We start from the raw sequence: 14355 nt of genomic DNA on the forward strand, positions 1-14355 counted from the left end.
GCAAAGATACGTTTTTCTTAAGTGGAGACCCTTTAATTACAAATGCAAGGGAGTGCAAATGAAAGCTGACCAGAAAAAAAAAAAAACACTTGTCTTCTACATCGGATTTCTCAGTGGACTTCATAATGACGCATCATAAATATTCCCCCGTAGCCCACATAAAAAGTTAATATAATTACGGTATCAGTTTTATGGGCTATAGCTCATATCCTGGCCCCCCGGAATACACGTGTTTAATTAGGGCGCAAATCAATTAAGCATCACTCTCAGGGACAACATTTTTTTTCTCCTTCTGGCTCTTACAGTAAGGGGTGGTGTTCTCCAAGATTGATAAAGGAAGTCTGCTCATTGTTAGGAAGAGGGTATGAATCAATACTGTACATTTAAGAAAATGAGACATAATGAACTTAAGGACCGTAAAACAGGAGTATATGATGGAGACCGATATTACCTTACTAAAGAAGTAGTGCTCTAACTGGATTATGTTACAGCGTAGTGTTCGAAATCACAGACTGCCCGGCTTGCAGTTTATCTCAATGGTAAGATCGTTTGATAAATGAGAGAATCTCAGGTTTATTTCTGCATAACCATTACAGCAATCCAATGCTTCTCTTGGATTCTGCTGAACAGATTTGAAAACAGTCTAAGCTTTAGTATAGGTAATATTTTAGTATGTTATATATTGCTTTTTTTTGTGATGAAACAGCATACATGACACTCACATGACGTTCAAAGAGACATAGAACTGTTTTCTCGTGGTTATAATACATACAGAATAAGTTCTGGGATTTGTAATGAAGTTGTATACAGTTGGAACCCGAGAACCACAGAGTGACAGGTCATTTTTAGGTTCTGAGTAAAGAAAGGACCTGTCTGGGGCCTCATTACCGACCCCCCCCCCCCACCCCCGTCCCTCGCAGAAACACGACGGCCAGTTCACAGTGATCCAGCTGGTGGGGATGCTTCGGGGCATCGCCTCGGGCATGAAGTACCTCTCCGACATGAGCTACGTCCACCGGGACCTGGCCGCCCGCAACATCCTGGTCAACAGCAACCTGGTATGCAAGGTGTCCGACTTCGGCCTGTCCAGGGTCCTGGAGGACGACCCCGAGGCGGCCTACACGACCCGGGTAGGACCCCGGTCCCCGCCGCCCTCTTGCCGGTTGTATGCTTTGACCGCTTTGGTCAAACCGCCTCTTCTCAGTGTCTAGCTTCTTGGTATTTACCTGATTTGCGGTTCTTGCCTTTGAAACCTCAGGAAAGGTTGTCAGTGTAGTCTGGTCTTTGAGAAGTGTTTATTGTTAGGTCTTTGAGCTTTCTCATTACAAACTTCCACAGACAGTGCTATTGTGGTTCTACATCAAGACCTGGGTCTAATGTGTAATTGTTTTGGATTCAAAGATTTTTCGGTGCTCAGTTGATCTTGTGCAATTGATGCAATTGAGCCAAACAAGAGGACCAGAATACTGTTTTTAAGAGCTTTCATAGGTTTCTATACACCAAGTAAGCATCAATGAAGCATCGAAAAGTAATTGAAACCAAAACAATATGTATTTGACCCAGGCCTGGTCTACGTACAACTCACTGGTTTGACCAGGAAAATGTTATCAGCCTGCATTTGTCTTGCAAGCTGCTGTGCATGTGTGTACCCGTTTGTGTTTGTGTGCCTGTGGGGGTTGGGGGGGGGGGGAAAGGTGTTGCGCATGCACGCGCATGGGAACAGGATGAAATGTCATTCGATTTCATCCTGTCGAGGTTAGCCTCGAATCCCCCTCTTCACAGTATGGCATAATTATAGAGTACTATTGCGCCCCTCCCCACCCAACCCTCTACCATGAGTTGTGCCATTAATTTGCCCCCTTAACAAGAGGGCAGTGCATTCTGGGATAGCATGTACATGCTTGTGCGCTCAGATGTGTAAAGTGCACCATCAGCAGGAGTTCCAATTATCGCTGCTGAGCGAAGAGTCACTTAGAAACGGTGGGGTCAGCTTCTCAACAGAAAATGGTGGTTAGCATCTGCTGTGTGAATGGATAGAGTGTAACTCAAGCACTGACCCAAGAACCGGTTCACGAAAACACACGTCTAATCTTTGGAAAGTCAGTGGCTTTGGAAGGGATGTTGTGTTGTGTGTTTGTAACACTTTGTGTGTGAGGAAGTCTTCTAAGCTGTCAAATGTAACATTGAGGGATCTGAAAAAAGGAAAGTTTGTTCTCTCCTTTGAGTGTGGCCGCGAGGAAAACAAAAAATGAAGGAACATTATGAAACCTGGATCATAAAGACACATAAATATTTTCCCTCAGGGAGGAAAGATCCCTATCCGATGGACATCCCCGGAGGCCATTGCCTACAGGAAGTTCACCTCCGCCTCCGATGTGTGGAGCTATGGCATCGTCATGTGGGAGGTGATGTCATACGGAGAGCGGCCATATTGGGAGATGTCAAACCAAGATGTGAGTACAGTACACATACAGACCTCTCACCTCTTACTCTCTATGAACATGCCTTCCTTGCCTTAGCACGAGACTTCAGTAAGTCCTCTATATGCATTGTGGTGCTGCATGATGGATCTACAGGTTAAATAATAAGTTAGACAAAGCCCATGGCCCTAACCATGACATGATAATGTTTCAGTAAAACTAAAGTTTGAATCAAGCAGCAGTAGTAGTACTTTGAACATTTTAATTAATTTGTGAAATAGTATGGAGTCATTGCATTTTCAGTTCTCCAAAGTATTTTATATTACATTATGATTGAAACGTCTTGACTTTCCGGTACTGCAAGATTAGTCTCCTCATAGGACTTGGTTTCCCATCAGCACATACGTATATATATATATATATATATATATATATATATATATATATATATATATATATATATGCAAATTTGCCGTCCGCATTTAGTCTCCTCTCCTTCACAAGATGGCCATAATTGAAAAATTTAGCACAGGCAAGGTATGACAGACGCTTGGGGAAATGGAAGCCTAGGGAATACAGATGCGCTCAGACATTCGAGGCGTAGCGATTAAGCCGCGTGCGGAGAATGGCCACGTTACCTCCTTACCGCCCGCGGACGGGAACGCAAGGCACTGACACAAAGCTCTTTGCGGATCTCTTACACACCGGGAGCCCGTCTGCAGTCAGAGACGCGCATAAAGCCAGCACTACAGGAAAAGCGGTCAAACGGCAGGCGGCAGTCAAAATGGCCGCCGAAAACGCTAATAGACATGGGGGGGCGTCTCGGTCTGTTCACCGCGCCGCCTCGTTGATGAAAGTATACTTCGGGCCTGGCGCCGGCGATTTTAAATACGTTCGTATTGTGCAATAAAAGCTTGCAGCTGTTCTCCTTCACCAAGGTAATGGAGCACGAGCGTATTGACGCACACAAGTCCCTCGAGGCCGCGACGCGCTCTCATTTTCCGAGTTATTTTATTTCGTTTTATTGCTGATGGAGACGTCAGTCTCTGATGCAAAGGGCTGAATAAGTCCCCAAGGCTAATGTTGAACATCACATAGATTTACAATCCACTTCTTTTCAGGCACATAAGAATGAATCCTTTAAATAGTCTTTGTCAGGGTAACACAAAACAGTACATATACAGAATATATGGAGAGACTGCACACTATTTATTGTTTTTTTTTTTCACATGAATGAATTTGCTTTAATGTCTTTCCAGGAATGTTTTGCATATATGGAATGGCTCTCGCACATCCCCACATTGAGAGGATTTGATGAAAACATGCCACCTTATCTTCTCAAGCTCTCTCTTGCTCTCACTCTCTTATCTGTCCTTCTGCCCCTCTATTCGCTGCACTCTTATCTCTTTATTCTCTCATATTATTGCTGGTGTTTACTCGCTGTGCTGATGCAGTTTTGTATGTGCCCTCCCTCTGTCGCCACCCCGCAGGTCATTAAGGCGATAGACGAGGGGTACCGCCTGCCCGCGCCCATGGACTGCCCCGTCGTGCTGCACCAGCTGATGCTGGACTGCTGGGAGAAGGGGCGCAGCGATCGGCCAAAATTCGGCCAGATCGTCAACACCCTGGACAAGCTGATCCGCAACCCGGGGAGCCTGAAGCAGCTGGCCAACAGCTCCGTCTGGTGAGAGCAGAACCGATGAGCTTTAAAGACCAGCTGAAACAGATGTTAGAGCAGGACTAGCTTCCACGATATGACGTATGCACGAGTGAAACAGATCTTTAAGGGGGAATTTTATTTTAACAAAAGACAAACCAAAACATCCCCCACAGGCAGGGAGAGACCTTATTTTGACAGTACAGTTCTTGTTACCCAAACATTTCAACATGACATTGGGAAGATAACCCATGCACTACAAAAAGAGAATGTTTTAACAAGCATTTTTTAAGTCTTGTACTAAGACTTAGAAATGTTAAGAAAGACTTAAGAAAGAGATTAGTCTTATTCCATTTCCAAATCCTGAAATGAGTCAAACTCATTGGCAATATTTTTGTCTTACTTAGCAAAAAAGTCAAATGAATATGATTTTAAGTCTCTAAAATAGTTGTTAATTTTAATATTTTGCACTGTGGAGTCAGAACACAACACAAACACAAAATCAGAAACAATCAGAAATCCCACACATAAAAAAAACCTTCTCCAAAAGAACAAGAATACGATAAAAAAGATATATGAGAGAGAGAGGTTATACTGTAGTTATGATGAACTACAGAGTGATAACTGGGGTGGTACTAGCTTCCTTCACACTGCAGCCCCTGTGCTTGCATTTCATATCAGCAGGTGGCCTTCCTCCCTCCAGACCCGAGAGCGAGGCTGACAAGACCTTCTGCTTTTTATCTGGAGAAAAAGAGAGAAAGGCCTAAATCCAGATTAGAGTTTTAAACCGTGGCTTTATGGGGCTCTTTCAAGAAAAGCTGTCAGATGTATGCTCTCAGCTCAAAGGAGGCTTTATCAGATATACGTAGCTGCGTGCTGTCACTCACTGGCAGCACGGATTCCCTGAGCCACCGGGGGCCGGACTGACAACCACAATCAGTCTGAACATTTCCTGCAACAATGTGTAATAGTTCCTGCTTTGGTTCGCCTTTGGACTTATAGACTTTGCTTTTTGCACAAAAGAAAAATCTATTATCCGCACTAATGAGGCTGACGTGCGCTGCTACGCTGCAAAAAACTAAAAATAAGTCTTAACAAGTATCTTAGTCTTATATTTAGAATTAAGATCTTATTTCTATTACTCTTTTGCTAAATGAGACAAAACAGCTGATGAGGTGAGAAAGTTTCACTCATGAAAAGATTTGCCAATGGGGTGAGACAATTTCACTGTAACTGTAAATTATTTTCTACTTGAGAGAAAAAAAAATCTTAAGTCTTATTACGAGACTAAAAATGCTAAGACAGACATTTTTAGCAGTGTAAAACATGCCAGGGGCAGAGTTTTCTGCGAGGCTCGTTGCATACGTGAACCGGGCATGTTGTCCCTCTCTCTCTCCCAGGGAGGACCCCATAACCCCCGAGTTGAGCAGTGGGACAGTGGAGGAGTGGCTGGACGCCATTAAGATGGGCCAGTACAAGGAGCAGTTCACCACCGCAGGCTACGTCACGCTGGACTCGGTCATCTACATCAACAGCAGGTCAACTGGCTTCATTAGCTATTTTATCTTTATTATCTTATATTTATTATTATTATTTTCATTAAGACCATATCCTTTATACAGTTGATTAGACTAAGCAGGGGACAATCCCCCCTAGAGCCTTGCTCAAGGGCCCAACAGCCACATGGGTCTTATCACGGCTACACCGGGGCTATAACCACCACCCTCCAGGCCCCAGTCATGCACCTCAGCCACTAGGCTACATGTGGGGTTTATACATTTGTTTGTTTATTTTGTAATTCTCGTCCAGTGTTTTCCATTGCATATCATTTTTGAGTGTTTGGAGATGCACAGAAATTCACAGTGTTCAACCAATCTTGTGCACTGACTACAGGCCCCTTATCAACTTCAGTATTAGATTAGATGGGGAATAGCCTGCCTAAAATACACTTAAAACGTACCTCTCAGGCGATAATACAGTATGTACACACTACCCCATTGGACTCCTAGGTCCCACTGACAGAATTTGGTTCCAGGCCATGTGGTGTGTCAAGAACCAATGCTTTAGCGGGATATGAGCCCCAACTTTGATGTTTTCTCTTTCTGGTCTCTGGTCAGCTCTTCCAGGATATTACAAAACATTAATGGTCATGTGCCCATGTTTTTTGTTTTTAAGTAAAGTGGCTAATTTCCTTAATATCCATTTTTAAACTAGAACCGCAATGCCTGAAAAGGAATGTTGAGGCAGACCTCTCATTGTTCTAGCATAGCATGGTTTCATTCATACTCGCCTCCTCTTTGACCTCTGACCCCGGCTCTCCTCCTATTTTCCCGCAGTGATCTAGGGAACATGGGCGTGACTCTGGTGGGACACCAAAAGAAGATCCTCACCAGTATACAGAGTCTGCAGACACAAGGGACTCAAGTACAAGTATAACACGTTCCTCTGAGACAGAGGGAGGGGCGCGAGAGACTGAGAACAGAGAGAGAGAGAGAGAGAGAAAGATAAATTAAAAGAGAGCTTGTTACCAACCGACAGCTTCGCCGTTCAAACTGGTCTGGATGTTATCGTACCGTAAGCACTCCGGTGTCCCTCTGTGCACCCGCAACGCCCACCGAAACAGAAAAGGAGAACTAGAGACTGATCTACATTAGGTCACTGCTAACGCATCTGGGGGAAAAAACAACAACAACATATGAATTATCACTGTTTGTGGAGTTTAATGTACAGCCATTCAGTTGTTTTCTTCTTGATATATATTTTTTCTTTTTCTTTTTTCTCCACCTCAGAAGTAAGAAGAATCTCTCTGTCCAGAGTGGTGTTTACAAAGTGCCCTAACAGTCCACAATGAAACCTCCATCCATATCCTGTTCAATCTGTCCTAGAAGACCGATCTTGCGCAAATGTATGACCAGTAGCATATATGGATATGCTTTGCATCTCTCACCAACTCACTTTGGGGCGTACGTTAGCTCTTTATTCTCATGTGTTTTCAGGGCATTGATGTGTACCATTTCTTCACTGGTCGCTATCTTTGGTCTCAGAAGAACTACAGTGTCGATTTACCTTCATGTATGTATAGCCATCCTCCCTTATGTCCTTGTTAAAGGATTCTATTGTACATATCAGAGTGTCGTATAACTTTGTACCAGTGAAAGCCCCATGCAGCTAAACGAGAGAACAGTGCACAAGTACATACAAGTGGGTGATGCCGGTCTCCCTGGTCTCTGATTGGCCATCTCACCAGACCACACCCAGCTTGTGTCTTGTCAGCTAGATGCATGTGTATGTCTGCCTTTCTACAATTTTGTGGGAGAGACAGAGCAGTCATTCAGTGAACAATGGGCAGCGGTCATGAGAATGCAAATCTTATTTAGTTTAACTTAGTACGGTGGCTCATTAATGCCATCACAAAATAACATTTTTGGGTTTTGTTATGTTGAAAACTCAAGATAATTCCATCAGGATTTTCCATGAACAAAATAATCTAAAATACAGAATATGTTATACAGTATATCCTATAACTTAGGATCTCAAACAAACCCATTTGGAAATGTCAAAATCCTTTACTGTATATATATAGATACCTAACATGGTAAAACTGGACTATAGAGGAAATTATCAAGATAACAAGCCCCAAACATCTTATTTTACAATGGCTTCAACAAGCTGCGGTGTACTTAATGTTCTTCCCAATGGCAAAAGCATGAGGGAGGAGCGGATTGAAGTTCAGCAAAGGGTGTTGAAAATGTCAAGAGTGCACTGGAGATAATGTGATATCCCTACAGTACAGTGTTAGTATAAATGAAGAAGTGAGTGGGCTAAGCTTTGCAAAATAGAATGTATATTTGTTCAGAACAATGTGCCATGTACTCCGTTGTGATGGTTCTTTCTTCCTGGGCCACGGCTGCTGGATCGAGGGGGCGGCTCAGTGGCTTTGTGTGGAATGCCTACAGGGAAACAAATGTGACTAAATAAAAGGAAACTGAAGTGAAAGCGCTTGTAATGAGAGTATTTTTCTTTCTTACATGGAGGCCAGCACAGCGGAGAAGCCAACAGGCACAGGCGGTACGCGAGAGAAAAGCGTCTTTCGCGAGTTAGCGCATTCGACAGCCAGCCGAATGTTAACATTGCGATGCCGGACAAAGCCAAACGAGGGAACGCCTGCTGAGTAGCAAACAATGCACACACTGAAGGGTTTCTGTGCAGTCGCAAAGGCAAAATGAGCTAGTACTGTTTCTGGGGAAGTGCCGTGGGGAATATGTGCAAGGCATGTGTAAACTGCAGCGTTAACACCTCCAGGCCACAGGGGGCGCTGTGAAGCTTCAGTTCAGTCTAGGCTTCGATTACAGGTGGCTCATAACAGGGGGCTCATTCCAATTGTTTATTTTTCTCCTCTTTTTTTTATTTTCCTTGCTCCTGACCCGGAATTGATTGAGGTCCACCATCTTTAAGGAGATTCCAACCTGTTAAATGATCCTACTAGGAACTAGAAGTAGAAGGAAACGTGAGAAAATCCTTAGCGGAAGTATTTTTTCGGAAAGTGTGACGCTTAAATAACCGACCTGTGGGTCCACCTCTCCCTATCTGCCATGCATCTGCCAAGTCTGCAACTGACATGGCTTCCAACTGACGTTTGAAGCAGCAAGGACATTCCATTTGCCAAATTCACGTTTTCTCGATTTCCCCGTCTTCACTTCTTTTCTTAGTCTCTTTTTCTCGTCTCTCCCGATGGGTGGAGCTAGGAGTAGAAAAAGGAAAATAAAAATTAAGCGATTAGAATGAGCCCCAGGTCTCATTTCCTGTATCATTGAAGCAGCGGATCCTGCCGCTAAGGGTTAGGGACTCAAACATTAAACACATTTCACAGCAGGAAACACATACGGGCAGTGCCTCATTCATGGGCAGAGCCAAGCCATAGATTGTTTGGCCTCGCAGAGCTTCATCTCAGCCCAGGATTTGATGCGGATGGCGCAACTCCGAAATTCCGACTGTGCCGCTCCCTGTGATACCCTCAATGGTGGGAATCAGAAAATCCAATTCCATGGGTTTTTACACCAGCTAACCAGTATTCATTTTCCTCCCTGCTAAGAAAATTAAATGAGAAAAGAACCAATTAAACAGATATTTTTGATAATTATGATGGCAGTAGAAGGGTAATTATAATTATTATTTGCATTTGTTTTTTGTAGAAATTAACCAGTCGGCACCTGTGCAGCAGACTTATTTTCACATTAATAACATATTTTTTTGTACATATTATTTATTATAATAAGTCCCTTGTATATGTGAGGCACGTTTTCTCCCTGTTCTGCTAATATGATGTGAACTTTTCTAAATTGCAGAATTACTGAAGCGTGTGTTTATTTTCACACTCTTGATTTTTCAAGCAAAAACAGCAGAAGGCTCATTTAAAATGTAAAATGCATTTGATCTAAGCCACATTATTATAACCTTGGTCAACAAAATGTATTCTTCCCATAGTTTATGTATCCACGAAACTACATGCACAAACATTTCAATGTTCCTTAAAGTTTCACAGAGCCACTTGTTCTCATTTTAGTTTGGCAGTAATAGTAGGATTCATATTTAATGTGCACTTATTTTAATTAAGACTCTCTTGAGCATCCTCAAACTTGCATTCAGTTATCATAGTTAATGGGCAACCTCCAGTTCAGTGGAGACAATGCTATTACAGAATCCAATGTGAATGGAGTGTAGGAGTGTTGTCAGACATTAAGAAAACTGGTCCTGGAATTCTACAGCTGTAGTCTGTTTCTGTTTAATCCATGCTTGATTGCACATTTCAATCGATTATTAAGTGTCTAAGAGCCCTACTTTACAGTTGACAGTCTATTGTCACGGGCGTACCGTAGTATTTTGCCATGTCTGTTCCCACTAGGGTTTAACATTTGCACCTTGACTGTAACAAGAGGAAACCACACTGTAGCTCTCAATAATGTAATGCTGTGTACCATATGGGCACCTGTTCGGCTGTTGGTGATATAACATGAACATTTAGCTGAATCTTAAAAACAGCACTATGAAACTATGAAGTGGTTAAGTTTATCTTGTCTAAGATTAGTCTGTCTGTTACCTGGGTGTTTAGTTGAAGCAGACAGTGATTGGCATGTCAGAAAATGACTGCTTCAGCACTTCATGACCGGAGGGTAACAATGACACGGGGCGCCAAGGCTGTTGTCTGTGTAGTCTATAGCCTCTTCCATCCGGTAGATGTGCAATTTGCTTGAGGTTTTACAGCCACAGAAGAGACATCAAACTGCACTTCTTTCAATGCAACAGCTGGCGGTGTGCAAGGTCAGTACATTCAAATTGCAGTATAATGTGATTGACCCAGTGAATGCCCAAGAATCACTTGGATCTCTTCAGTTAATCTCTTCTTTTTGCATAAAACTCCCTTTACGTAAAGAAAATGACCCCTCACCTTCAGTCAGCTGCTTTTCTGTGAGTTTATTTCCTTATTCAGTGAATCCTGTGGCCATTACTTGACTCAAATGCTTTAAACAAATTTTGTTATGGTTGTGCACATTCTGAAATCTGTCTTACATATGGTATTGTTTTTCATTTTTGCATAACGACTTGGTGTCTCACATTGGCTTTACCTACAGAGAACGGCTGCATACAGTGAGTTAAGAAAGTTTCACGGCTTTTCAGGCTATTATCCAGGGTGGGGAATGCTACGTATTTATTTTATATGAAATTGGATTCATAAACCCAAGATGCAGCCTCTTTGGTCTACCGTATGCAACAACAGTTCTGATTTAGTGGCTTCCTCCCATTTGTAGCAGACAGTGTGATGAATTGAATAAGACCTGCAAACAATGTAGTCACAATCATCCAATCATCCAGGGCTCTCAAGGAAAGGAAAAAGCAGTCGAGTTAAGATCATCCAGTGGTGAAAATGCGGCCCCGGTTGATGACTCATCCTTTTAAGGCACTTCTAGTGCATCGGCAGGCTCCAAGGTCTCGTATTGAACCCAGACAATGCCAGTGGCAACTGGCTGGCACCCCCGCATGCCGGTGCGCAACCAAGGGTTTCAGTTAGCCAGAGGACAGCATCTCACCATGCACCAGTGACCCCTCTGGTTGATTGAGTGCCTCCAGGGTTGTCGGTTGAGCCACGCGTGAAGCGTCTTCCTCCAACTCATGTTCGCACGCACGCTTTAGAAGCGACACATGCTTGTCTGTTCTCTGCTGAACTGACTACAGAGGTTGTGTTGCAGCATGATTGAGCATTCTGAATTACTCTAAGTAAATGTAGTGCAGAGGAAATCTCTCAGTGATGCACTGTAAGAGAAAGATTGTCTCTGACTGTTATGGCTGTGTTCTGCTCTTTCGTCACACCTGGCCACATGCAGGATTCACAGCCTTGCTCAGAAGCGGTCCTGTGCATAGGGTTGCATCGCATCCTGTCTGAACCTGTCTTTTAAATGTTCAGACATTCATTAATTTGATTCCTAAATTTGTTATATTGGTACAAAAAATCCTTGCCAATAAAAACACAATGCTTGTCACTGGGGTAGTACCCTAGAAGTGCAGCCTGTGCCTTGGGTTTGATAATTAATTTGTCCTGTTTTGCTTCTAATAGCTACTTATTAGTACCCAAAGAACATTACATTTTGTCCTAAAAAAACAAAAATGTACCACCAATGTCCTTTTTATTTCTGACAGTGCATGTGTTTGGTTGGGAGTGCATTCAATAGTCAACAGTTTGTTGAATAATGGAAGATGGCATGGTTTTACAGGGAGAGTTCCCCAAGTTCTGAAGTAGTTAGCCACGGCTCAAAAGTAGTTGGGGGGGTTATTATTGTCCATTTTGTCATTCTGTTTGTCTAATTGCACATTATACGTGTCATTGCATGTCCACTCAATGTGTAACAAGCTTAGTTTTTGTCAAGTTTAATAAAAATTAAGCTCTTCAGCTGAAGACATGATTTTATTGGCTGTGCTGCACATTGTCTATAGACTTCACCTTGTGAGATATGCAGCAAACTCCATCGGATGGGAAATAATTACTCCTGTTTCTTTGAGCCAACTGTCTTCAGTGTCTGACATTTGTATTATTTATAGATAATAATATTTACACAGCCATTGATATTACCAGATTCAAAGCGAAAGGGCTTAATTTGTTGGAGAAGTCGAAAACTACAGATCACACTCTTGGTAGCTTGTTAAAAATGGTTTTTCTGTGCATATCATCTCTTTTGGAGCCAATTAAAACTCTGTAACATCAAAAAAGTTACTGTGCAGTAAAAAAAAGGTTAGTATTACTGCACTAATGTTGTTCTAATGTTACGAATTACCTCCTCCACAACAAGCTGCCAATGGTAGGCTAAGCTAGAATTACAAACCTACATTTTTTTATTCCCACAGTGGCAATGTTGCTAATATCATAATATGATCAGGTGCTGTCTTGTACGATAACGGGTTATTCATGTTTGTCATAGTGTGAGGGCATGCTATGTATTTATTGTGTTGTTATTGTTGGCTTATTATGGCAGAAATAGTACGCCTATTTTCATCAGAACACAAATTAATTTCTGTAAAATGCAGATCTAAAAAATACTTAATATGCATGTAACCACTATCCAACTTTTGTTTTTGGGTATTGTAGTGTCCTATACCTATACCTATACCTGCCATTGGGCTGCTAGCTAGCTTAACCTTCATGAACCAAAAAAGGGGTCGAGCTCCCATACACTTCTATCATCACTGACTCCAAATAGGCAATCAAAAACATCTCCATAGCACTGCAATCCATTAAAACCAGTGAGTCATTGATAGCAGACGGCTGCTCCTCCCATATTTGTAGGTAATAAAGCCTCAGTCTCCCATAATTCCAGCGGAGATTTATCGGGAAAATAAAATGGACGACAAAGAAAATTAAAATATCACCTGTAGGTCTGGAGAGCGCCGTGGCTGCTTCATTCATGTGTGGACGGCCTCTCTAAGTCCCGCATCAAAGAGCTGGCAGCATAAGCCCCTCTAAGTGGTTTCTATTGTGGGGGTATTGGCACCGCTTTAAAAAAGAAATAAGACAAACGATGCCTGCCAAAGGGCTTCTGTCCGTAATGAATTTATTGATGATGGCACAATCTGAGTCAGGGAGTAGTCTGTGCGATCCATCAGGCAACCAGTGGCTGGTGTGCGGAGACCTCAGCTCTCACTGGAGGGATGAGAATACAACGAACCGCAGATGGCAGTGGAGTCGAATCTGGATAAAGCCGGCACGCAGAGAAGACTGGTGTGAGGGCTGATTGAGTGCGCTGTGGGGCAACGCAGACTGGCTTGAAAATTAAAGTTGAGAAAAGTTTAATGAGTAAAAATGTGTTCATGAATTAAAAAGTCAGCACAGGGAGTTATGAAAAAAGAATTTTTTTGTTATTGTTTGGATTTAGAAGCTGTCTTGAAAAAAAAAGCATGTGCAACAGTACAGCTATGCACATATACATAAAAATATTTTTACGGCTATGTAAAACTGCTGTCAGTGCATGCACTCTAATCTTGTAATGAGACTTAAAATCTTTTTATTCTCTCATGTAGAAGATGTTAGCTCATTTTGTTTCCGCTTGTTGTTCTACTCTACTCGTACACGTATAGATTTGCCATTCAATCTATTTGTGTACAAGTGTTTTTATAAGTGTTCATCTTAATTGTGGGAATAATCATATATGTAGACATACAGATGCCCTGAGCATCCGCGCATGCACGTTCCAGTGTAAGCCATGTCGTAGCAGTGTGAACAGTGAGAGAGGATCAACCTAGAGGCTAAATTGTTTCGCTGATATCAGTGCTATTTTTACAATGGGTCCTTATGGGAATGTTTCTAATGATGAGCTGTTACTTCTGTTACATCCTTTTTGAGTCCTTATTGGGTTGCACGGGTAGTTGGATAGCCTAGACTGTTTGGCCAAAATATAGTGTCAACACAGAGAAAGAAAAGCAACCTATTTTGCTTGTGTTGCGTCTTCAAAGTCATATTCCCAGAATGCTTTAAGCGGTAAATTTACTGTACATAACTACTAAGCTCATGGCACTTGGCCACCTCTCGCATGGCTATGCTGAAGCCCAATGAGAGCTGATAGTCCAGACTGCCATCGTTCTTCCTTTACCGTCATTGGTGTGAAGGTATCATGACCACAGCAATGTAATGAACCTGAGCAGAGTTGTTGTTGCAGGCCGTGATGGAGCACTAAAAACGTACCAATGCCATGGCGCGTTGCCTACCTCGCTAATCCTCTCTTACAAACAGGCTTC

The 14355-nt window shown here is 42.5% G+C and overlaps 1 protein-coding gene across 4 annotated transcripts in view; it reads left to right on the top strand.

The window, feature by feature from the left end:
- The window catches only part of epha4b (eph receptor A4b), a 115390-nt gene extending 107317 nt beyond the window's left edge, over window positions 1-8073 (top strand). For all 4 annotated transcript variants that reach the window (XM_061241413.1, XM_061241412.1, XM_061241414.1 and 1 more), the window contains exons 13-17: window positions 921-1130; window positions 2304-2453; window positions 3911-4104; window positions 5478-5615; window positions 6414-8073. In XM_061241413.1, coding sequence (XP_061097397.1) covers window positions 921-1130; window positions 2304-2453; window positions 3911-4104; window positions 5478-5615; window positions 6414-6513 — 792 coding nt within the window. In that variant the 3' untranslated portion in view covers window positions 6514-8073. The remainder of the gene's footprint in view (window positions 1-920; window positions 1131-2303; window positions 2454-3910; window positions 4105-5477; window positions 5616-6413) is intronic.
- The last annotated feature ends 6282 nt before the right edge of the window (window positions 8074-14355 follow it).

This window comes from Conger conger, chromosome 5 (genome assembly GCF_963514075.1).
Source record: "Conger conger chromosome 5, fConCon1.1, whole genome shotgun sequence".
NCBI classification, from domain to species: Eukaryota; Metazoa; Chordata; class Actinopteri; order Anguilliformes; family Congridae; genus Conger; species Conger conger.